Here is a 25,882-nt window from a genome sequence, read left to right on the forward strand (position 1 = left end):
AAACAGGAACAACCATGCCATCTGCATTTGTTAACTTGCATCTTTCATTTTTTTCTTTCTCTCTAACAATCGGCTGAGATGTCACGGCTGAGATGTGTGTGAGTTAGGTTAACTGAGACTGGTCGGTTGGTGTGTATTTTCAGATGTACGCCAGCCGGTGATTGTAATCTAGGGGGCCTATGTTGTGTGGTGAGTATCCGAGGTCAGTCAGTGAGGGTCTCCAACGGAAATGTCACCTGGGAACCGCACATCATATGAAATAGACAGGACGCTCACTGCATTCAGAGTGGTTAGAGACTGAGAGACCAAACTCTTGGATTCATATGTGACCATTCACTAGTAACATCATGAAGCCTCTTGAATTTCTTAATAGCTGTTTTAATCACTTCAGGTTGTCATTGGGTGAGCAGTACTGTCAATAGTTTGTTTCAATTGGTTTTATTCCAAAATTATACCTTTAATCAAAATTCTAACAACGCCGTGCATCTCTATAGAATCTGTAAGTCTACACCCGGCTTACGTGAAATTCAAATAAACTACAGAACAATCTAGAATGCAATAAAGAATAGATTCAATGTTATCACACCACAACACCATATCATCAATTATATAAAACACGCTCATTTATTAATTGGATCAAAACTTTAAGGACAAATACAAATATACACAAAGATACCTCAGAATCTTTACAAGCAACACTTGACTTTTGAGCCTGCCATACTACAATTATTTATCAGCATGTAGGGCACTTGAAGTTTACACACATGGGAGAGTAAACAATGATTGCACAGGTGGCTCAACTGGAGATTTAGCATTTAACATTACCCAAGAACATTATTACAGATTTTTTTTAGTTAACTAAATGTATTAAATGTTCATATTTGTAATGAAATCCTATTCAATAGTGTTTATTGAACAACAGACTAGTGTTTCTCATCATTTGACTTTCATCTCTAGTCAGTCTTTCACTTTAGCCGACCTAGACTAAATGTAATGCAGCTGTAACCTATATGACTGGAACTCCCCACCCTGGTGGAAACAACCCCTCCTGCCCCTTTTCCAGTTCAACTACACTCCTATTGTACAACATAAAGCATCTCACGAATTTCACAAAGTAGCAGGGCAATAGGCTAGTATATGACAGCTGAACATACACATTTATCCAAATGAAAACTCCCTCTTATTTAACTGTTCTTATTTACCACTACGCAAACGTCCCATAACAGGTCCATAATTGTTAAGATGTAATATACACATAGGGGGGCTATATTCAGCTGCCTTTTGATAAGACAATTTGGCAAGTTCAAAAATATTACCACGCACATGAAGACAGAGCCACCTGAAAGTAGCCTACAGTATGTCACTTTCACAACATGTTCCTGTAAAAAAACGATAATTATTAGTGTTGTATTATATTGAAAGTAGTGACTTTTCAACCAAGTAAAAGACAATAAAGCATTTCTGAAGGCTATAACTCGTAACAAGCATATATATAAAATAGCATTGAACAATTTCAAGAAGAAAACTGCTAACCATTTACTTGTTACGCAAAGGGTGCATTACGTGGATGGCCTATTCTCACATTTGAAAACAATTGTAGGTCTGCAAGTAGCTTTAAATACATAGTGGGGTTTTCGTGCAGTGTCAGAAGCTTGCGTTAAGATAAGATATGGTTATCTGTTTAGTTGGATGTGTGTCTGACAGACATTCCAAGGTTTAAAGCTGCATGCCTAATTATGAATCTTGACACGTCTGCCATCAAGGCTGGCATAAAAACATATCCAATTGTCCAGAGGGCAACCGAACACATTCTATTTGCGTTCTTGATTATTCTGTCCAATTGAATTCAATTCCGGGGCATGATGCAACCATGAAAATGTAACACTTAAATTGTTCCCCTCTGTACTGGACAAACAATTTAAGGGTGGAATTTATGTTAAGTTTAAAGTGGAGAGGGGAATTAATACAATTTAATAACGGTTTAAATGGACGGGGTAGTTTCTTTGGTGCCTAAAGCCATGTTCCCCTTTGATCAGCGAGGGAGGGCGACTTTATTGGACATGTTTCTATTTCCAAATCCGCATAACACGCAACGATGCATGTATTTCCTATTATGTAGATAAGGAAGAGAGCGTTTGATATGTAATAAAGGTGGGCCCATAGCCTACTGCCTCTTTAAGCCCCTTAAGTCTGAGAAATGATGAGCGACAGAGGCACCGCGAGAGGGTCAGCGCTATTAACTTCTCGGTTTCTCGGGCTCCACTTAAACTTCTCTCTATTACATGTCGTAATGTGGCGAGATGGGCCCTTTACGTGTCCACCTCCTCAATCCCAAAATAAAAATGCATACCTGCCCCCCAAAGTGCACGGTAAAATGATAGTCTAGCTGCAAATTTCTTTATATTTGCTCAGACAGTTCGATACGAAGGGGACAAGGACAAATGATTAGGCTATAGTTAGGCTACTCTTGCACACCCAGTGTTTCGCGATAAACACACAATACAAGCCCCTCAGCAGCATTTGATGCATATGACCGTAGTCCTCGTCACCGTCACTAATCTCGCCATGCCTGACTGAAACCGTGCAACGTCGGGAGGGATGTTCCTTCAACTCTCGGTAATGATCCAGACAACTATGGAAAAAGTATGATAGCATGTTCTTGCAAGAAAACCTCCGTGTCCTTATGCTAAATTGTGGTTGGTTTTGAAATTCGTTTCGGAGAATTCAAAACAGTATGACAAAACATTAACAAATTTATATTGACCTTAAACATAACCAAAGTTCTATTGACCTTGGGGGGATTCTATTATATCATCATGGAAATAATAGAGTGAGGCAACATTCATCTAGTTGGACGATATCGACCGGGAATAAATAATAGATTGCTGAGACATTCTAAAATATCTTTATTTCACGAAATATGACATTAATTCAAACGTGTTTATGTCCAAATAAATCAGACATATTTTTATGATTTATAATTAGATTGATTGCTTGTGATTTTGATATTAATTTGAATTAACAGCACTGTCAAATATTAGGCCTACATTAACGGATTGTAACAGTAATAATAACAGACAAATAATAATAATAACAAGAATATAATATACCGAGCTTCATGTGTCATTTTTAATTACACCAGTTATCTATTTCGCAGGAGCTTTCATGTACAGAAAAACACCTTTGAGTAATTGCACTGAGGGATGAATGGCCTGTGTACCAGTAAATTCCTTTACATTAATTGAGCCAGAAACCATAACTAATGATGGTCCCAACTGCCTCACTGGGTTTTTCTATGTACTCCTAATCTTTGGACGAATAGTACAATTTTGGTTACCGTTATTTTGATATTACACAGCACCCTACAAAATTGTTTGTTGGGATACAAATTATGCTTGATATATTGATAACATAGGCATTCGAATCCATTCTCTCCTCACAAAATATTTTTAAAATAGGCCTATTTTCCACTGTAAAATATATTCAATTGCACTTTAAAAACATATGGTTCACATAATAATGAATTCATTATGATCACAATTTATAATGCATATTTTTCGTTATCACGCAAATTAGATTTTTCCGAAAGATTACCTATTTTTTTCTTAATTATTAATAGTGGCGCGATTCAACGTTTGGCGTTTGTTCAATCCGCCAGATGTCGCTAGAGGAATGCATATTTTACGCATTAGGCATGCTAAGTGTCTTTGAGACAGATCCCAAGGATTTTCAAGGGAGAACGCCACAGTTACATTTTGTGTAGCTCCCCACCCCACCCCCTCTCTCTCACCCTCCTCAGACACCAGAATCTGAGAATCGATAGAGGGGAAATACGGTTTAGGAACTGAAGAATTTACAGTTAGTCGCGAAACTTTGACAAGTATTTGAGTTGCTCATTCCACTTTCTGGGACCCTAGTCACATTTCACGTGGGGTCAGAAAGAGTTCAGCCTGGTGAGGTAATGCCGTATGTGTTGCATGAGGAAAACATTGACAGGGCTACGTATAAACAAAAAAAACTTCACTGTAGATGATGTAAACACTGAGATAAACAAACCTATATAAATGAATAGTTAGTTAATCACTAGATTTTAACATATACATTCGAGTATTGATATTGTCTGAACATCAATTGAACAAAAGCCTCCTATAAAACTTCAGAAAATAACCATAAATTAAATATACCTGAACGCAATTCAGAATTATCTTTGTATTGACCACTTTCAGGTTACTGAAAGTGTTGGTTTTCTGTCCCCTTCAGAAAAGTCTATGATCTACTCTTATCTGTGGGCTTTCTATAGCCAACATTAGCTTTTCCTATTTGCATAATCTCAAATACTCTAAGGCGGGCCAACTCAGAACAAAGTAACAAACAAGATTAGGCCGATGTTATTTGTTCCTGTGGTTAAGCAGCGATTGTTTCTAAAGAAGTATTTAAGGTCACTAAGAGGATTTAAACCCCGATTCGTATCAGTGACCTTTTTGAAGGAATTAAACCAACAAAACATTTCTCCATATTTAGCAACATATAGGCTACCAGGCTACTTTAGAGGAAGCCATGGCAAAGTGGAGATATTGGTGTCTGTTTTGAAATGGGAGTTTGGGGGTTACTTCTTTTACAGTGGGTGCACTTTTAGGATGTGACACCGAGTGGATCTTTAGCCTCGTGATTGTCTCAGTAGTGTTTTCCTTGAAATGGATCCGCTGTCCCCTAATGAATCCAAACGCAGCTGGCCATGTCCCACACGGACACCGAGAGCTTTAACCCTAAACTGACCTCAATTTGACACCACCAGATGAAATTTTACCGCCTGTTAATGCCATCTTCTGCAGAAGAGACGGATCCGCATGTTGACGGAGATGCACTTCTACTTGAACACAGATTTTGTTCATATGTATCCTTATCCATATGAGTCCTCAACCTGAAAAGTCACACAATGGGAAATCCACTTATTGAAAATGTAGTGCTAAACATAATGGAAACTTGGGCATGATATGGGACACTTGAAAGATCTTGGTTTGCAAACACTTGCATGTTTCCAAAACAATGAGAACATGTTTTAGGTATCCTCCATTTAATCTAGGCTATGTTCTAGGTTTTAGAAGGCTAATTTAATCGTATTATTAAATATTAATTATAATTATATTAAGACTATTAAGTATTAAGATTGAAATACAATATCCAGAACGAGGATTTAGAGTGTATAAAAGTGTATTTATTGCCATAACTAAAATATAATGTCTCACTAACAGGATTCCGATTTATTTGATGTTATTCAGATTTATGTTAGATTTGAATGCTGATAGAGGCTATATTTTGGATTCACCATTGCATTGCATTGCATTGTAATGAATAGCATGTACTTAGTTTGTACCAAGAACTATAAGTGAAATACCTCAAATAAACTTCATAAACATTTAACATATTGTATTATATACATTAGATAAAATATACAACTTTTGAATGTTCATAAGGTTGAGGTGCATTTGGGAAGAAAAGGCTATTTCATATATCACCACCTCAAGTTTCACAAGCTCTTCGAATGTGTACATCCCCCGTCTTTAGGCCAAAATATATATAAGATAAAAGATTTGTTTAAAAAAAACAGTGTATACGATTTTGACCGTATAACGTAAAAATGTGCCACATTTTACTTATCCAACGTTTAAAAATGTTACTTACATTTTTGGGGATTGGATGGCTCTAATGCGACTGAATCATTTTCTACATTCACAGAATAGGCCTAATCATATCAGCTACTTAGTCTGACTTTCCACAACTACACTGTTGGAGAACCTTCCGTTTTACGAGACACAACAAAGGACATAATATGATTCACTTACCATGTTTGTCCGGAAGAAAAACGCTAGGGTTAGTGTACAGGTCATAGTGCACGATATCATTATAAGCAGTCGGGCTAATATCAAAAACCCATGTCTTCAAAAGCTCACGCATCCAGCCCCTGGTTCTGTTCACGGAATGTAACATCGGTCAGAGGTATTTGGAGACGATGCATGCCGCTCTGCGCATAACACTGTAGTTCCTTCTCGGGCTATTGCACGTTGAACTGTCCACACAGCCGTTCGTCAACCCTGCAGTCCTACTTTTTCTTGTAAGGGCTTCCCACCCCCTTATGCCAACAAACATAATTGTTGTCACAGTCCTTCATTTAAAAAATATTTTTCAATTGCTATTTCTATTGTCATCCCAAGCAACCATATGGCGCGTTTGTTTGTTGGGAGTATATTGACCTTACAGCTGAATCCAACCCACTAGCTCATCCAACCTATGAATGGTTAATTTCGACAACCACCAAAAATGTCACCGAGCCATAAATGTATCAATTTATGTGAAAACATATCAATATAACGATTATGCCATCTGCGCAAAAGTGTATATTATCATTGATGGAGCTAAATATTAAAAGGGATAGATGGCCTGTTTCGGTTTTGTGCGTAAAAAAGCTTGGGCTCAGGGAAAAAGGGCTATAGCCTCAGCGCAATCGATGGCCGGAGCGTTGCTCCTCCTCTAAACTTCAAACTCAAGACATGATTGATGATCTTGGGGAGCTTTGATAATTGACTACTCTGAGGTAAGGCACGGATTTCTATCTAGAGAGGGGATTGGACGAGAGAAACATACAAAATTACTTTCTCTACAAAAGCTTTTTCTTTTTGGAAAAGTTCATTGTGGACTGAGAAGGGGTGCGCCATATCGTTTCATTTGCTAAACAGCCCCGTTCATAATTAGCAGTACGATTAAAAGGTATTACCGAGATATTTCATACTAGGCACACCGGCTATAACCACAACACAAGATAACAAGTAAGCGTCATGCTCATAAATTAAACTCAAAACGAATCAGGTATCTTTACAGTGTCATTATAGATGATTTGACTAGAGATCATGTTTTGATTGCGTGACGGAATCTTAGTTTAGAATATTTTTGAGTGAAAACAATAAGTATGAGTGGTGATGTGTGAACAATAGGCTACTTACTGTTCATTATTTATCATATTTATGATAACTTTTTTTGACTCGTGAACGGTACGGGGTGCCACGCGTATTTCTTTCAGACTATTTGCAATAGTGAAACTAGAACAAGTTAGTCGTGCGCCTTAGCTCGGGCATTTCCTACTCTTATTATACAGCGCTATAGGTCCGCGTTGGCATGTATAGGAAAACGCTGCTTCGGATCTAAAAGCAGAGCAGAGTAACACAAATAGGCTACTTCACTTTTTTGCCTCTCACTTATCAGCGAAGGGAATTGCCTGGGAGTGTAGAATCTGTGTTGTTTGGCTCCCCCCGTGAGGAGTTGAAGCCGTCCTCGTGCATACTCTGCATATCACAGGATTTGGTCTCTCCTCTCTTTCTGTAGCTGCTGTAGGACTGGCTATGGCCACCGCTACTTCCGGGTTCCGTCATTTCATTCTCCCGCCGATCAGCGCAGCAAACTGACTCTGTTCTATAAGCAAGCTAGCAGCCAACCTGCCAACACTCGCTGACACTCACTCATCTCAGACCGCGAGATAGACGAAATACCTACGGGGGAAGGAAAGATCTGAATTGCAATCTCTTAATTTCTATTGCTTTTTCTTTTTACAGTAATAATAAAACAAGATAGCAATCCGGAGGCATAAAGAGGACGCGGACTTGCTGGATGAAAACGGTCTGAAAAGATTCATCCTCTCTTGAACATCATCACCAACCATCATTCATTCATTACCTTGACAACCCCTGGCTTTGATTGACAGCTGGAGTGGCAAAAAGCCACGAGACACGACAGTTTAGTTACATGCAGGTTGTTGATGGGCCGATTGTAACCTTCAGTTTGGTGCTTGACCATTTTTTTTATTTTTTGGGGAAAGAGGAAAACAAGAAAAATTGCAAAACTCATCCTGATGCTTCTGCTTGCACTCTACCACATTGGAGAATAGGAGAATTCGCAAAGTTGGTTGAAAAAGGAATCTTACCACTAAATCACTTTCTAACCTGACTGGGATATTAAATATACGACACATCCAGGAGTTTATTGGAGCGCAGCCTGATGGCGCAAAGGGTAGGTTTTAAATCTCCAACACTTACCTATACAAATCCACTCTAGGAGGGCCTCCATATCGCTATCCTCTTGTCAGTGGCGGCTTATTTATAAATTGTTCATATCTAAGCCGTTTTATTTGACATTTTTGCAGTAGGCTACCTTTACTCTTCAAGCGGAGTTAAAGCCTCTGCTTAACCGACGGTCTCCGCAGCATTCGTGGAGCAGTTTTAAAGGGACTCCTAAGTAATTCGGTGTTTTGCCAAAGTAACCCACCTTCGGGGATTCAGAACTTTAAAATGTTTTTGGTAATTACGAATACAAACCTTATCAATTTATTCACTTGGTAGTTTATAGCCATAGCGATTGCCTTTTCTGCCGAAGCAACAGGAATGGCACAAGGATTTGCTTACTTTTTTCAATTGCTGGTGTAGTAGCCTCGTTTTACTATAGCGCTTTGACTATAGCCTACTATGACTTCAGTAACATGTTACCTGATAACTAGCCTATATGTACATTTTGGCCACGTTACGCGTGAATTTCTATCCTCTGACTTTGTTGTTGTTTTATTCCAGTACGATGAGCTGGCCCATTATGGTGGGATGGACGGAGTCGGGGTCCCGGCGTCTATGTACGGAGACCCGCATGCTCCACGGCCGCTACCCCAAGTCCATCACTTGAACCATGGACCACCGCTCCATGGCCAGCACTACGGTGCTCATGCACCCCATCCCAGCGTTATGCCCAACAGCATGGGCTCCGCTGTCAACGATGTTTTAAAGAGGGATAAAGATCAAATCTATGGGTAGGTGGACTATAATTACATACTTTATTTTTTTAATCTATTTTACGCTTTCAGTGTGTTTTGACTTATGGACGTTTTACTTGTTGCAAAAGTTAACCCAGCGTAGGCCTATATGCATTAGCAAGTTTACAAAATGAAGTGTAGTTTAGCTAAAAAATAAAATATTGTCAAAACCTAGAGGTCTATGTTTATCAGTCATCTGATATTATCACAACTTACATTTAAAAAAATAATATGGATAACCATTATAGTATACAATTAAAACTAAGCATGTTTTAAATAGAAGGATGCATCTTATTGGCATATTGTAAAAAGGGGAGAAACACACACTGCAACGTACGGTTATGGCTACTTGTAAACAAGTTGATAGGTCCGAGTTTATATTTGGTATAATCGCCAAAACATTATAATAGTCAGCACTAATGCGTCAGTGTCCGTGCGTAAAATGCATTGGGAAAATATAAGACAAATTATGTCATTTGTAAACAATGCATTACAATGCATTTTTGCCATTGATGTGCACATAGCTTATTCATAAAATGTTTACAAAGTAATCTACTTTATGAAAAAAATTGGAGATAGGTTTCAAATGTTATCACAGTCAAAATCTTGGAAAGCATAGTAGTTTAAATTATTCCTGACAAATTCTTCACTATTTACACTCCTTGGGATCTTTAGTTTTACGCACAACTTTAACTTGCTGTGTCGCCGTGTGATTAGCTTGTGTTAAGCCTGTGTGGAGGAGCTGGCTGCCAGGTTGTGCTCAGGCTCTGTTTCCCCTCTTGCAGTCACCCATTATTCCCGCTGCTCGCGTTGGTTTTTGAGAAGTGCGAACTGGCGACGTGCACTCCGAGGGAGCCTGGGGTAGCAGGCGGCGATGTCTGCTCCTCCGACTCCTTCAATGAGGACATCGCAGTCTTTGCCAAACAGGTCACTTTTATATATATATTTTCTAAACACCTAATAGGATTTTCCAAGTGCTCATGGCACACGTATCTTCTTGTTAACTTTTTACACATTTCACTTTTTTTGATTTTTAAAGTTAAAGTTGAACATTTGAAAATTAAAAGTGTGTTTGTTAGGTTATATAATTTCGAAGTTAAAACGCAAATACACTGATAATATTGACTCATTAATGTCTACACAGCATGAAATGCAAACATAATATAACATTGAATTGTGTTTTATTTATTATACAACATTATTGCACTAAAGTCAAATATATATTTTGGAATGGATTCATGACTAAATGCATTCAACGCCTGTAAGAAGTAGTCGAATTAACCCCACATCTTTGGTGTTATTCTAGGTCCGAGCAGAAAAACCTTTATTTTCATCAAATCCAGAGTTGGACAATTTGGTAAGCACTATGCACGACCGTTTGCTTTTTAATTCCCTTTTTGGTGTAACTATTACTTCTACTTAGCTTGTTTTTGACTTAAACCATGCTCTTGTGTTCTCAGCATCGCAAAGTAAACATGTAAGGATTTGATGCAAAAGCACAACACAGATGTTAGATAGGTTTCTTTGAAGTGAACAAGGGGAAGCTCTGAGGGGTCTCGAGTGGCACAGCATTACGCTGCCTACAGGAGGCCGAGAGGGAAGCCTCTGATTAGGCTAAAAAGCGCTGGGACTCTCACTGGGCGAATCCTGCGCCATGGTCACTCATTGGGAGCAATGGAGCAGGGTTTGCCGTTGAAATCGCTGCCTATGTAGCCCAGATCAATTGACTCGGTTGACCAAATGTGTCTTGCCTAATTCAGTTGTTAGATCATCTTAACATTTGTATTTTTCAAATGTTAAATGAATAGCGAATGCAGTATCTCACACCACGACAATTGTGGGAAGCATAACTTTGCTCGAGAACCCCATTGTCTAAACTTCAAGAAAATGCAGGAGTGTGTTTTTGTTATATGAAGTGAAAATAACAATGCCTTATACTTACCATTCCATTATACTTTCATAATTTGAAGACTCCAAAATGTTGATTTTTATTATTGTTTATTCCTGTTTTCAGATGATACAAGCCATACAAGTATTACGATTTCACCTTTTGGAATTAGAAAAGGTATTTTTTTTTTTACAATTCATATTTTTATTGTGTGATTATAGTGTTTGAGACGTGATCCGCATTAGATTCTGCATGTGGCCCTGTATTTACATAACTCGTATAGTAAGTAGCCTAATTTGTAGCACAAATGTGAAAGTTAGACAGTTTTTGAATTTAGCTGAAAATGAGTTTATATTCTATGTGATGTAATACATTATTAAGAGAAACATTCATATTAAACTATTAAAATACCGTAATGTTTAATTGTCATAAAGAGACTCATAAAATAATTCCTAGTGATTGGATTGAATTCACACTCTTGGGCCTATACAAATCACTGACCGTATTGATAATGCTTTGGCATTATTGTTATGGTAATATCACAGGTTTGAAGGCTGGAGATTTGGCCTCAACTGGTTATTATATGCCGAGCTTACGCATGGTGTTTATTTTTTTCCGTTCAACTTGTTGCCCTGGTCTCAAGAGAATAATAACAGCTGCAACAATGTGACTATTGTTTCCTTGCGCGGATAATGCCCCTTAATTGTAGGCTAGATATTCTTGGACTGTCTGCACCGTTTCCCTATCCTGACCATTTTTTATTTTCTCCTTGTTCTAGGTGCACGAGCTCTGCGACAATTTTTGCCACCGGTACATCAGTTGTTTGAAAGGAAAAATGCCAATAGATCTAGTTATTGACGAGCGGGATGGAAGCTCGAAGTCAGACCACGAAGAGCTCTCAGGATCTTCGACCAACCTTGCCGATCACGTAAGTAATACGCTTTTCTATCTTTATAGTAGTTTTATCAGAAAGTTATAGAGGCCTGTTACGGCGTCGTTGTTGTGAGTGCGTGTTGTTTGTTGTTTGTCATATTGAAGTAGACGTTTTCAAATAGTCATTTGAGACATTTTATTGTCGTTAGAAGTTGTTTCAAATGTATTTTACTAACGGTGTAATTTGTTGATTGTTTTACATGGTGTGAACTGTCATTATAGTCACCGTTTAGCCTGTGTTGTGGTATATGTCCTCAGCAGTAGGCCTGTTGTTGCTGTTGCATGCTGCAGATGCATTTGGGAAATCGATATTTTTGGGTCAAAAGTCATTTGTGATACAATGCAGTGAGTTATTGTTTTAGTCTTTTGATTAGGGGCATTCATGTGTGTATAATTGCTGTTTGTCTCTCTGTGTGTGTGTGTGTGTGTGTGTGTGTGTGTGCGTGTGCCTTTTGCGCGCGCGCGCGCGTGTGTGTGTGTGTGATAGAGAGCGTGTGTGTGACAGAAGGCGAGAGTGTGTGCATGTGTGTTATGTTTTTTGGGGGGGATATTGATTGTTGGACATTGAATGTGAAAGCGATTAAATGTTGCTCAGAATTACAATAGAATAGCACGTTTTTGGAGTAGACTAATGATTTAAAAAAGCAAGGGCATAATTCTGAGAGACAGTGTAAGAGACTATAATGATTTGGGGCGTGCGTAAAAAAGCTTTCCTATTTTGCTGCAGAAAGGGCGAAAGTGATATTCAGTATGGGCTACCATCAATGTCAAGTTCATAATGTGGTATTAGGCCTACCTCACGGCTTGGCAGTGCAGTAATGGCGTTACTTGCTGTTGCTGTTAATGTGTTTAATTGTTTCTTATTGATCGCCCTGTGGTTCTGCTCTGCAGTGACTCTCTCCTCTGCACCCCCATTTTATGGCCTTGAGTTTCCATAATAATGAATTCAATTACATACACCTGAAGTACAGTGCCTTTAAATTTCAAGATTTATCCCGTGCCTTAAACGCGTCTTGTTCGGTGTAAAAACGGGACGCTGCATATAATCGGTGCATTGTATAAAGGCCTAACGTTGATAATTCATTATTGATTTAATATCTGGGATCAGATCTAATATCCCTATTAAATAGGTTGTAGGGATGACGTTTTGGTGAATTCGCGGTGTGTATTTCGTGACAGAGTGACTGACTGGTTTATATCTGAGCAGCACGAGCCCAAGCCTATTAGGAATGAAAGCAGATTTAAGTATTATTCAAAGTCACTGCGCTGCAACTGTTGGGTCTAGCTATAATAGCGGCTGATTCTCTTTGAAAAGCTGGCGCATTGTTCAGAGTTGCGCAGTCAGAGTGCAACGCATAAGGTGAATTAAAACACAATTAACACCCGTAGCAAAGTGGGGCCGAGCAGCGGTTAAAAGCTCAACATGGTGGAGCTCCTCTCCAGAATAGACTAAGTGTAGAAATGAGGCATTCTGTTGTTTATACTGAAGAGATTAGATAAACTAGCCTGTTTAGTTTCGTGGCAGATGGTTGATATTCAAGCCAATTTCCAATGTTCCCTCGCAATGTTTATCCCTCGCAATGTTTAGACCTATGCAATTGTCATCGGGTCCAGTTGTGAGAAATATTATTTTGATAATTAGGTCATTAAATATGCCAATAAAGAAAATCAGGACCAGCAATAAACAAACGCGAAGGTGCACGACAAGTCATTTATCTTGGGATCGTTCACACTGACCACTTCATTAGTTGTTTTATTTAGGTTGGAGCGATTTCTTTCTTTCTTGTGGCAGCAATGATCATTTTACTAGAGCTAATTGTTGTGCACAGCCTTACTAAAGCGGAAGGAGGTTGCGTATGCGTTTCTATATCTTGTTTACTGAGCGACTATAGTGCTGTACTGTATGTAGTGTGATTACAGGCTAATAATATACATGCTCTCAGATTATCTTTATTCAAATGTTTCAAAAAATAATTTAAAAAAATACAAAAATAAGATGTGCAGTATAAAATAAGATGTGCAGTATAAAATAAGATGTGCAGTATAAAATAAGATTTAGCGTACACTGTAGCGTGCACGGACTGTTACGTTGTTATAAACGTAACGTGTACTGTGATAGGCTGAGCATATATTTATTGTTGCACTTACATGTATCGACTTTTTATTATACTTCTTGACAGTAATGTGAAATCCAGTGCAAAATATAATGCTGATATAAAAGTAAAAACAGTATGGCTCAAACTATAGGTCAAGGGTCATGAAGAATACCGGATGCATACAACAGAAGAGTATATATTATAGTGCCCTGTGCTTAACCAGGCCCTAAAACCCTGTAGTTAATGACTATATCCCCCACATTATGCTCACTCATTTCCATATCATATTTTAGTAGTTTGAGTTGTATATGCCTCAAATACGACGAGGAATATAATGAGTGAACACAATATTGAACTCGGTGTATAGCAACACGTGTGTGTAGGCCTACTGTTGGGTTTCTGAGTTGCAGCTACACTTGATTTGTTTGATTTATTTTACTATTTATTTTGCTTCTGTTTTATTATTCATTTCTATCCTCTCTTCTAGTTGGAGAGGGGAAGGCAATTTGATAGTTAGATATGCTAATTTATTTAGTTAGAATCTCTCACGTCCATTTTTCTTTGCTTTGATATGCATTTTTAATATATAGCCCAGGGCTACATCTCATTTGGTGAAAGTTGGGCTTGCTGGAGATGATGAGGCTCTTCACGGAGACAGCCCGTTGAGCTTGTTTTTCCCCCTCTCCCTTTCCCTCTCTCTCTCTAACAAGGTATCATGGTCTGACTTCAGTATTCAACGTTTGTCCAGGGGATAAACGTACAATTTTGACAGTTAAGCTTAGGCATTAATTCCGACTGGTTAAGGTAAGGGTTAATGTTTGGGATAGGGGTTACGGTAAGAGTTAAGGTTTGGGATTGAACCCCCGCTCCTCTGAGCCAGAGCACGCAAGCCTACTAGATGGTAATAGGTGCTCACGTTGCCCCCAGTGGACGGTATTGAAGGCATCTCCCAACGTCCTGGGGACCAGGACAAACGTCAAATACTGAAGTCGATCTGATGTGACCTGGCTGCTCTCCCTCTCTAGCCCCCTCAATTCTCTACCTGACAGTAGACCCTAATAAGTGCTCTGTTATTTACACTTCAACGCTGTGTTGTCAGCGCTGATTGGATTATACCATTGTCAGAGGGGGCCTTTATGGCACTGTTGATTTCTTACGTTGGATTTCTATGACGATTGCTGTACTCGCATGTCTTTTAATTAATGAAATGACATTTCTGCCTTCTCTGTGCTACATCCAATTAAGGCACCAAATAGTCTAGAATGAATGGTTGCGGAATATGATCTGTTCTAATGAATTTGTTCTTTGTGCCTCCTCGTGTCTATTGTACAGCCTTTTTCCACCAAGCTGTACATATTGGCCAAGATTTGATTTATCCCCCAACACATGCGCATGCTGTTGACATCCTTTTTACGACTTGTGCATAGTCTGTTATGAAGAAATATTGTGGGATTTGAGTTTTCTGCCACTCTCTGTTTTTCACTCAACGCTTGAGGGCTGTTGGTTATAGTTCCCACAAAGGTTACGCAGGTTATCCTAGCACTGCACGGCCAGAGAGAAAACACTAGTGTTTACATTTGGTTCTCTGGTAAAGGCTTGGGCCGTAAAAACCCATTGATCCGATGGAATGATGATGACAAGGAATCAAACCGATAATATGACATCTTGCACAACGTACAATGGCGTTTGTTGTTGTCATTGGACATGTAATATATGTTCTGTTTCTTTATGTTCCTATGCTTAGCACTACACACGCTTTGCTCCATAATCATACACTCTGCCTCCCTGTGTTGGCCTTACGTCTAGCCTCCGGGGCTTCCGGTGCTGTCGAACCATGGAATTTCTCCATTTTGGAAGATGTTCTAATTTAACTAGCACTAGCTCTCGCCGACCGAACTGTCTCTGTTTGGATCCCCCGTCAAAATAATATGTAGTTGAGTGGCCTGACTGCACTGTTCCAGACAATTGTTTTGTGATGGTAGAACGTCTGGGCCGACGTTTCCTATTTGATTTGTGTTCAGATGCAGGGGCCTGTTGGCAGGCATGTCTAATCAATATGGGTAGTAAGGGAGAGAAATACACACAATCCCTACTCACCCGTCCCTCCCTCCTTAGCTCCCTCCCTCCTAGCTCCCTAGCTCCGTGCAATGGACGCCAGTGCAACCTACAACTGAGCCGGGGGAAAAAAACGTTTCTAAAGCTGTAGTACTATTAGTTGTCAGATGATTTGCATTTTACACCTATTGCACCATGCATATTCATAATGACTACTGCCCAGGGGTGTGTATTCGCAATACCTTTTCTTGTTGTTTTGTCATTTGAAATATTTGAGCTGTATTCTAAGATTCTGTTATCTGTGGTCGAGATGTCTTTTTGAATCAATCAGTTGTCAGATTGACGAGTAATGTTCTCGTGTTGGTATGAGTCGATGTCGTTAATCACATAGCATTCAATGGAGTGGAATCCCGTTCTTATCTGTGCATTCTGATAGAATGATTGCACATGTAATGTGCCATTCATTGGAATGAGACTTATTTCGTCCTGAAGTAAATCCCCCACCATACACTCTGGCAGTCACCCAGGCCTCTCTTAAAACACACAACAGTGAATTATTAGTTACTTAATTCATGTTTCCTTTCTATTCTCGAAGGATAAATGTGGGTCTTGTAGAAATGCTCAGTTGTTCAGCAGAAGAGTACCTTCACGTTTAACATCTTTCTTTGGCGTGTCTCTATAATTACGTGTAACAATCGTCCAAAATGTCCGAGGACTTTAACTGCTTACGAGGGGTGGCAAGATGCGTCTTGAAATGTCAGCCGGCTATGATTAATGAAGCTGTAGGTTTCTAGTGTGTCAGCATTATGGGACATGTTCAGCACAGGAGCCTCCCAGGCCGAGCCGTTGAAGGCAGTGTTGTTAGAGACTACACTATACACCAGTGTAGTCCCCCTGAATCACTCTGCATTCTTTTCTTTTTCAAACCCCCTCCCCCCTAGGTATCTTGGGAATTTGAACAAAATTCAATGACAGCGCTAAATCAATTTGATTTGAAATTCCAAGGGGGGAAAAGCCGGTGAAATTGCTGCGATGAGCATGTCAGACGTGTGTACATGAGAAAAGGAGGAGAACAGGAGCGGAGGAGTGAGTTGTTCTCCTGTGGCCCTGATGCACTACAAGCCTCTCCCCCATATTGTCTCCTGCTTTTATATTAATTACAACTTGCATTATCAGCTGTGAGACGCTAACCCCAGCAAATAGAAAAGTCAGCCCCGGGAGACCAGGCTTGCCTTGTATCTTATTTTCCATCTCGTCTATCTATTGTGCTGCCTGCCTGCCTGTCTGTCTGTCTGCCTGTCTGCCTGCGCTGTGTGTTGTGTTGTGTTTGCTCGTTGCTGCTCTCTTCTCTCCTCCTGGTAACAGTGCTCTATAACACAATTAGAGAAGAGCATGGAGTGAACCATGTTTTGACTCGTAATTATGCCAAGCTACAGGGAGTAGTCACATGACGTGGTGCTGCTGGCTTTTTCTTCTTCTGTTTCTGTAGCGCTCTTGGTTTTTAGATTGATGAAGGAAGACCCTTTTCGGCGACGTAGGTTTTTTCCCCCTCCAGCTTGTTTGAAGTTTAATGGACTCAAACACCCTTCCTATCTCAGAAAGGTTAACCTTGTTGAGTGTGGAAAGTTAATGCCGGTGTTGTGATATTTCTTGTCATGTTGTGCGAGAGCGGTTATTGAAGAGAGGTGAGCGACAGATATGCACACTGAGGCGTCTGTTTGACCAAATGAAAACATCAGCATATGATTGGCCCTACATAATAATCTTACCGTTGTTTGGTCTTTGCTTATGTTACTGTGACCAACTAGGCTTAGTTTAGTCCAGGCCTAGATCCCTGGCCAAGCTTCCATTTACTGTACTTCTGGCTAGCAATTCACTGCCAAATATCACTCCCTTTAACACCATTAGCTAAGGTGTCTCTGATTTTAATTTAGTACCCGAGCCATTAAAAATGACACATTACTGTGCAATGATAGTTAAATGAAGTCCTATCGATTCAGCCGTTGCATTAAATCCATGTGGTTCCCTGGCATAGCTGGCCCTCAGACTAGAAGTTGACCTGGCTGGCTGCAGTGTTGTGGATGTGAAGAGAAAAAGAGAAAGATAGAGAGAGAGAGAGAGAGGGAGTTAGTTAGCGTACTGTAATGTATAGTAGCTTTCTATGCCAGTCTGGCCGGCAATGGGTGTTTCAGTGTCAGGAAGTGTAACCCAGTCATTTTCTTCCCTTAGAACAACAAGAGGCCATTTGGAGTCTGGCTCTGGCTAAATACATCATACACTGCCTGGGATTCTTGACGCCTTTTTCCCTCTCTCTCTCTCTCTCTCTCTCTCTCTCTCTCTCTCTCTCTCTCTCTCTCTCTCTCTCTCTCTCACTCTCTCTCTCTCTCTCTCTCTCTCTCACTCTCTCTCTCTCTCTCTCTCTCTCTCTCTCGTTCACTTACAATTTGTTTATGACATTTGCTCGTGAGACTTAATTGAAGAGTTATGAGATGTCTAACATTAGTGATGTTACTCTCTATGTAAAAAAAATATACAGATACTTGTAAACGAAGGCTCTTGGACACATCAAAGCCCATCTCAGCCCATATATCTGATCAATAGCCCAGGTAAGCAGTAGATCCCAATCATCCGTCCCCTCTTAATTAAGTAGGGACGTTCTTCTTTTCCACTCCCTTGTTCAGAAGGGCTAAAACCCACGGGGGGCTATTGTTCGGTCCGGCCTGCCTTATTCCCCCCCACCTCCTCTCCTCTTCTGGGTAATTCTCCCAGTTCTTTATCTGATTGCCATCCGGTGAACAGCTGACGCTGAGAGGGGTTGTAGTGGAGCGCTGTGGCTGGGGCTGAAGGGCCTGCGTCTGTCTGCTGTTTGCCGCCCCGCTCTGAGCTGTTTGAGAACACAGCCTTCCTCCCTGAAAACGTACCAGATAAAAGGAGGGCTGCTGAGCTGAGGCACAGCTGGAGCAGGAGCACATAAGGACCAGGCACCCAAGGGAACCAGCGAGCCAGTCAGCGAACCGCTCTGTGCTGCTGTCTCATAGCCTCTCCCCGTGAACTCCTCTCCAGGCCCTCCCCTGTCTGTCCTCCCCCAGAACAGCTCACTCAAACTGGGACAGCCTCACTAGCAGGCGAAAGTTCAGCGCGAACGCTACCGATCTGAGGCAGAATGGTAAAAAAACGGGCTCTTTTGAAATATTTCTGTGCCATGTATTCCCCTCCCACTTTTCATATATGTATGTGTGTTTGTGTGTTTGAGACTGAAAAAAGCAAGCGGGGAGAAGTGGGATGAGGTTTGTGGGAAGCCTTGGTGCAGGCCTGTGTTTGTTTGGCTTGGGCTCCTTTCAAGGGGCTGCTTTTCCAGGCCCCCAGACAACTTTGGGCCAGCATTTCGCCAACATTTTGTCATCGTGTTCAGGTGATGAGTTATATTTGAATAGGCTATCCTGTGTGTTTGTGTGGTTGTGTGTGTGTGACTCATGTGTCTGTTTGTGCTGTGTGTCTCACAGTCTGTGGTGTGAATGACAGAGGAAATTCCCCCTCTAGCCTGCCTTCGTGTGGCACTGATAAAGCCTTTCCTGTACAGTACTGTAGAATTCCTGTTTCCCGGTCCGGACCTGCAGGGACCTGGGAAAGACCAGGAGAGAGAGGAAGGAGAGAGAGGAAGGAGAGAGAGAAAACTACTTATGAGCTCTATATTTTTCTGTAAAAACTATTACTGGACCAGTATTTGAGCCAGTTTACTCTGTAGGAGTGCTCTGTACTTTCTCTGAATGTGTGTGTGTGTGTGTGTGTGTGTGTGTGTGTGTGTGTGTGTGTGTGTGTGTGTGTGTGTGTGTGTGTGTGTGTGTGTGTGTGTGTGTGTGTGTGTGTGTGTGTGTGTGTGTGTGTGTGTGTGTGTGTGTGTGTGTAGGGGCGTGTGTATGTGTGCATTTTTGGCAGATTAGAGAGAGAATCACTGTCATATCTTATTTTCATTTCTGACAGTGCTAATGATGAATAGCTCTTGTGGTGTATTTAGGCTTCTTACCTCGATATTTCTCACTTGACACGGAAGTCTCAATTGGTTATGGTATAAACTAACTCCACGGGGCCCGGCCATATGTGTTTAGACAATTCTTCAGCGAGCGCCCTGCCTGCAGTGTTCAAAATCAGATGGCACATTAACCGTTGTCGCTGTGTTGTGTGTTCTTATGTATTAATGAAACTTGTGATTGTGTGATTGCAGAGACTTTAGTGCCAGACGGTTTAATGCACTAAGCTTTTTTCTTTCGGCCTTTGATTGTAGTGGCATTGTTGATTGTGTGCGAGGGGCAAAATGAGTGGAACTCTTTGCTTGCCCAGAAAATGTAAGCAGTCCAAGAGATCCTCACTGCACTGTAGACTCTTACAGATGTCACTCTCATGTTTCCAACATACTCATGTGGTCTCTCTCTCTCTCTCTCTCTCTCTCTCTCTCTCTCTCTCTCTCTCTCTCTCTCTCTCTCTCTCTCTCTCTCTCTCCACTCCTGGTTTGCGGTTTGGATGGGGAATGCGGACGGATGAATCCTTCTCTCTTTCTCTCTCTCTCTCTCTCTCTTTTTGTAAAACGCATGCAGAACCCAGCTTCCTGGAGAGACCACGATGACGCCACCTCCACACACTCGGCCGGCACGCCAGGGCCCTCCAGTGGGGGCCACGCTTCACAGAGCGGCGACAACAGCAGCGAACTAGGTGAGCCAGCACACACACACACACCCCCCACACATACACACATAGAGGCATGCACATGCACATGCACACACACTCATACAAGCACACATGCAACATAATATTTTAAAGACTTGCCAACACACTACTTTTGGAGACGATCAAATGTACAATTACTGCTCATTAGAAATGGTGTTAAAGTGTTAATATTCTCTCACTTGCGCGCGCACACACACACACACACACACACACACACACACACACACACACACACACACACACACACACACACACACACACACACACACACACACACACACACACACACACACACACACACACACACACACACACACACACACACACACACACAGAGAGCAGCTTATTAACTGCTGTAAACTGTAGCTATTTAGAGGTAGAGTGCTAAGAAAGCTGGTGGTTAATAGGATATTTCTGCCAGTTCTCACTAGCATTTAAAACATATTAACTTTGCTAGCTCTACAAGCCCAATTACAGCTCAGAACAGCTTGTGCTTTTTATAGTCTGGACTGCCTGCCTGCCTATCATAATGCATACATTCTATTACAGTTATCATTTTTTTAAATTTTTATTTCACCTTTATTTAACCAGGTAGACCAGTCGAGAACAAGTTCTCATTTACAACTGCGACCTGGCCAAGATAAAGCAAAGCAGAGCGACAAAAACAACAACACAGAGTTACACATGGAATAAACAAACATACAGTCAATAACACAATAGAAAATGTCTATATGCCAGTGTGTGCAAATGAGGTAGAATAAGGGAGGAAAGGCAATAAATAGGCCATAGTGGCGAAATAATTACATATAGCAATTAAACACTGGAGTGAAAGATGTGCAGAAGATGAATGTGCAAGTAGAGATACTGGCGTACAAAGGAGAAGAAAAAAAAGAACAGTATGGGGATGAGGTAGTTGGATGGGCTATTTACAGATAGGCTATGTACAGGTGCAGTGATCTGTGAGCTGTTCTGACAGCTGGTACTTAAATTTAGTGAGGGAGATATGAGTCTCCAGCTTAAGTGATTTTTGCAATTCGTTCCAGTCATTGGCAGCAGAGAACTGGAAAGAAAGGCGGCCAAAGGAGGAATTGGCTTTGGGGGTGACCAGTGAAATATACCTGCTGGAGCACGTGCATTATGGGTGGGTGCTGCTGTGGTGACCAGTGAGCTGAGATAAGGCAGGGCATTACCTAGCAGAGACTTATAGATGACTTAGAGCCAGTGGGTTTGGCGACGAATATGAAGCGAGGGCCAGCCAATAATGCAAGTCATGTCTGTGAGTCTGCATTTTGGATAGTTAAACTGTTTAGATCTTCTTGTATTCACATTTATGTTGAACTATTGAAACACAGGCATCAACACAATGCATCAACACCAAAACAGAACAAACTTAAGTGATCTAACTCTGTTATCTTACTAGTGTCTTTGCTCAGACAACAGTGTTGATTAGCCATTAGCCTTTCCTTTCTTGTACTGCCCTTGTTTTCAGTGTTCTCTGTTGCAGTCAGATCTCCTTTCACTGGCGGCAGTGTGTGTGTGTGTGTGTGTGTGTGTGTGCACGAGTGTGTGTTATTGTTTGTGTCCATTTCCATTCGGGGGTTTACATGGTGTTTCATCACACCACACACACACTCTTCTCTCTCTCACAGTCTGTCTCCACAAGACGCCAGAAGCTTGTCATGTCCAATCATGGCTATCGTTTTGCCAATAGGCAATAAAATGCATCGATGGTGTGTGTGTTTCTGTTCTGTGGTTGTGCTGGTTTAATCATAGAGTCTGTCTGAGTCTGTTGGCCTGTTGGAGTGGCTGTGCTGCTGAACCATTACTGACCACAGAGACACTCCTAGAGGTGGGCCTGTGGTGGTCCCGTGTCAGGACTAGTTGCATTACAGGCAGCTGTCTGGCTGAGCGGAAGGGGCTTGACAGTGACAGTAACTCCGGCTCACGAGGTGCACTGCAAATTAGCAAGGTGGAAAGTAGCTCTAAGATTTAGCTCAAAGATTTAACCCACATTTACCCCATTTATAGAAGTAGGTGTAGGTACATCTGTCAAATGACCTTTCCGTTATATTCAGGTTTATTTTATATTTATTGTTTGTCATTCCTGCAAAGCTAGTAATAGAAGTGACTAAGCGATGCAGCAAAGAGGTTTGCACAAGGGGGAAAGGGAGAGAGCAGAGAAAGTAGAGAGCGCAGAGAGAGCAAAGCGAGTTGAGAGAGTAGAGAGCAGAGAGAGTAGTCAGCAGAGAGAGCAGAGAGCGTAGGGGAGCAGAGAGAGCAGAGAGAGAGCAGAGAGAGTAGAGAGAGCAGAGAGAGTAGAGAGAGCAGAGAGAGTAGGGGAGCAGAGAGAGTAGAGAGCAGAGAGAGTAGAGAGCAGAGAGAGTAGAGAGCAGAGAGAATAGAGAGAGCAGAGAGCAGAGAGAGTAGGGGAGCAGAGAGAGCAGAGAGAGTAGGGGAGCAGAGAGAGTAGAGAGCAGAGAGAGCAGAGAGAGTAGAGAGAGCAGGGGAGTAGAGAGAGTAGGGGAGCAGAGAGAGCAGAGAGAGTAGGGGAGCAGAGAGAGCATAGAGAGAGTAGGGGAGCAGAGAGAGCAGAGAGAGTAGAGAGAGAGTAGAGAGAGCAGAGAGAGAGTAGAGAGAGTACAGAGAGTAGAGAGAACAGGGGAGTAGAGAGAGTACAGAGAGTAGAGAGAGCAGAGAGAGTACAGAGAGTAGAGAGAGCAGAGAGAGTACAGAGAGAGTAGAGAGAACAGGGGAGTAGAGAGAGTACAGAGAGTAGAGAGAGCAGAGAGAGTAGAGAGTACAGAGAGTAGAGAGAGCAGAGAGAGTAGAGAGAGTAGAGAGAGTAGAGAGAACAGAGAGAGTAGGGGAGCAGAGAGAGCAGAGAGAGTACAGAGAGAGTACAGAGTACAGAGAGAGCAGAGAGAACAGGGGAGTAGAGAAATGCACTGCCTATTGATTATTTTACACACATAAGTACAAGTGACCTGTAATCCACAGAGCACTTATCGACTCTTCTGCACCGGATCCAGTAACAGCTGATCAATATAGGCAAAGACAGTTACTGTACGACGCGGAGCAGGAGGCCGAGGAGGACCCCGTAGGACCTGGGCCTCCCTGCCCAAGACCAAAAGAGCCTAAATCATGTACACAGCTCCAGCTCAAAGCCCTGGGTTAAAAAGCCCTTCAAACACAAGGAAAAGATGGAGGAGAGGGATAGAGCAAAAGAAAGAGAAATGTGGAGAAAAAAAGAGATTTGGGAAAATGAGTTGAGAGAGGAAATCAAGACAGAGAGAAAAAAAGAGTGTGAATGAGAAAAAAGAAGAGAGAAAGGAGAGAGAGAGGGGGCCACTGATTTAATGGTCTAATGAGGCCGTTCTCCAGCCAGTTGTTTTGTGTGAGGCGCGCTCTGACCTTTCGCTCCGCTCAGGAGCCCAGCCGCCTCATTTTTCACATTCTTGCAATTACGTTAACGCTTGAAGCTCTCCCTGACTCCCGACTCTGACCCTTCCACTCTGACAGAGTCCCCACTCCTATCCACTCCACTTCACGCATGGCCAGGCTTCCCATCTCAGCCATATTTCCACATTCGAAAAATACACTCCTTAGTCGGAACACTTAAGCCCACAGTGCAAGAGCTAAACGTGTGCCGTACTTGGTTAATGAGGTATTTAACAGGTTAGCCTCTGTTAAAAGGGGTGGAGGTTAGTTGAGGTAAAAAAGAATGAGGGGAGGGAGAGGGGTATAAGGAGAGAAAGAGAGAGAGAGAGAGAGAGTCAGGGAGGCGGAAGGAAAGACAAGAGTTCCAGTTCAATCCTTTGGGTTCTGTGAGAAAACAAAACAGACTCAACCTTTTTCTGCAAACACCTTTAAAAGGTGTGTGGGGCTTAAATATCCCTCAATTTCTTTTAAAGGGGAAGTCTTAAGGACACCCTTTTGGGTCTTGTCCTTCCCAGCGTGTGTTTGAAATGTTCCTGATTATATAAGATCTACACAGGGGGTCTCTGACCATGGCTGAGGGGATGCGTTGGCGAGTGTGAATTCTCCTCTTGGTTTCCTCCTCATGTTAATGAAGACATCACTTTGACAGTTTAGAGTTCCTGGTAGATGTACATTACAGTATACACCTCACATAACTCTCCCTCCTTACAGAGAGAGAAAGAGTGTGTGTGTGTGTGTGTGTGTTGGGGTGTGGATACAGGCCTCGAGATGGTCGCTGTGAGCAAAATGTACATTTGTAATCTCTGGCTTGTATCTCAGCACTGAGCAGCACTCTGAACCCCTGCCAGAAAACTATTTAACCAGTGAGAAAATATGTGTAGCCCCTCTTACGGAATAATTTACTGTGAAGCAGTAAAGCAAGATGAAGCATGCTCATAGCTGTCAGTTGAGATTGCCAGTTAAGGTTTTGACACCTTGTAAAGAGGGTTTGGGTACAGCACACAGGCTAACCCCCAACCCCCTCTGTCTCATCCTTCTCCACCTCATTCCCTCACACACTTTAAAAAAACGGAATTTATTTCCAAAAAAACACAAGTATGTATTATTACCTTCAGACTTTCTGTGAGCAGGACTTCCTGTGTTCTAGCTTAAGAAACAGCACTGGCACATGGGAGAAGTTTCAATAGTTTTCCTTAAGAGATTGCAGCTCATTGCTCTCCACCATCAGACTATCAGCGTTGGCTCGGTTTACAGTTCTTTGGATTAGCAGCTCTTTTGAATTCTTCTGAGCTTATCTTGAGATATCAGAAACATCCTCACTACTGATACAACTTCAGGGTAGGGAAACTTTCTCTCATTCTCTCTCTCTCTCTCTCTCTCTCTCTCTCTCTTTCTCTCTCTCTCTCTCTTTAGACCGCTCCTGTAATTATTAGCTATGCATGAAAAGCAAATCCATTTTGACATCTTGAGTGGTGAGTAAAATGCCTCTCCACACTATTCCCCCCTTTTACTATCAAAAGGCCCAGCAGAAAAAAAGATAAAACGTTTTGTACGTTCTCTCAGCAATTGAACAATCCCCCATGTTCTGCAGAAACATAGACTCCCCAGAGAGATGCAGAGAGAAAGTGAGAGAGGTTGAGGGAGAGAAAGTGAGAGAGAGGTTGAGGGAGAGAAAGAGAGGGAGGTTGAGGGAGAGAGCGAGAGAGAGAGAGAGAGAGGTTGAGGGAGAGAGAGTGAGAGAGAGGTTGAGGGAGAGAAAGAGAGAGGGAGGTTGAGGGAGAGAAAGTGAGAGAGAGGTTGAGGGAGAGAGAGGTTGAGGGAGAGAGAGAGAGTTTGAGGGAGAGAAAGAGAGATGGAGGTTGAGGGAGAGAAAGTGAGAGAGAGGTTGAGGGAGAGAAAGAGAGA

At 41.7% G+C, this 25,882-nt stretch overlaps 1 protein-coding gene across 1 annotated transcript in view; it reads left to right on the forward strand.

Annotated features, from left to right (window-relative positions):
• Nucleotides 1–610: 610 nt before the first annotated feature.
• LOC109893700 (homeobox protein Meis2) overlaps nucleotides 611–25,882 on the forward strand; it is a gene marked incomplete in the record, with an annotated part of 102,514 nt that continues 77,242 nt past the window's right edge. The window contains 8 exon segments of the mRNA XM_031828781.1: nucleotides 611–6,824; nucleotides 7,605–8,058; nucleotides 8,613–8,842; nucleotides 9,631–9,772; nucleotides 10,152–10,202; nucleotides 10,860–10,910; nucleotides 11,512–11,661; nucleotides 20,410–20,524. Of these exon segments, the coding sequence (XP_031684641.1) occupies nucleotides 8,047–8,058; nucleotides 8,613–8,842; nucleotides 9,631–9,772; nucleotides 10,152–10,202; nucleotides 10,860–10,910; nucleotides 11,512–11,661; nucleotides 20,410–20,524 (751 nt within the window).

This window comes from Oncorhynchus kisutch, linkage group LG7 (genome assembly GCF_002021735.2).
Source record: "Oncorhynchus kisutch isolate 150728-3 linkage group LG7, Okis_V2, whole genome shotgun sequence".
Classification (NCBI taxonomy): Eukaryota; Metazoa; Chordata; class Actinopteri; order Salmoniformes; family Salmonidae; genus Oncorhynchus; species Oncorhynchus kisutch.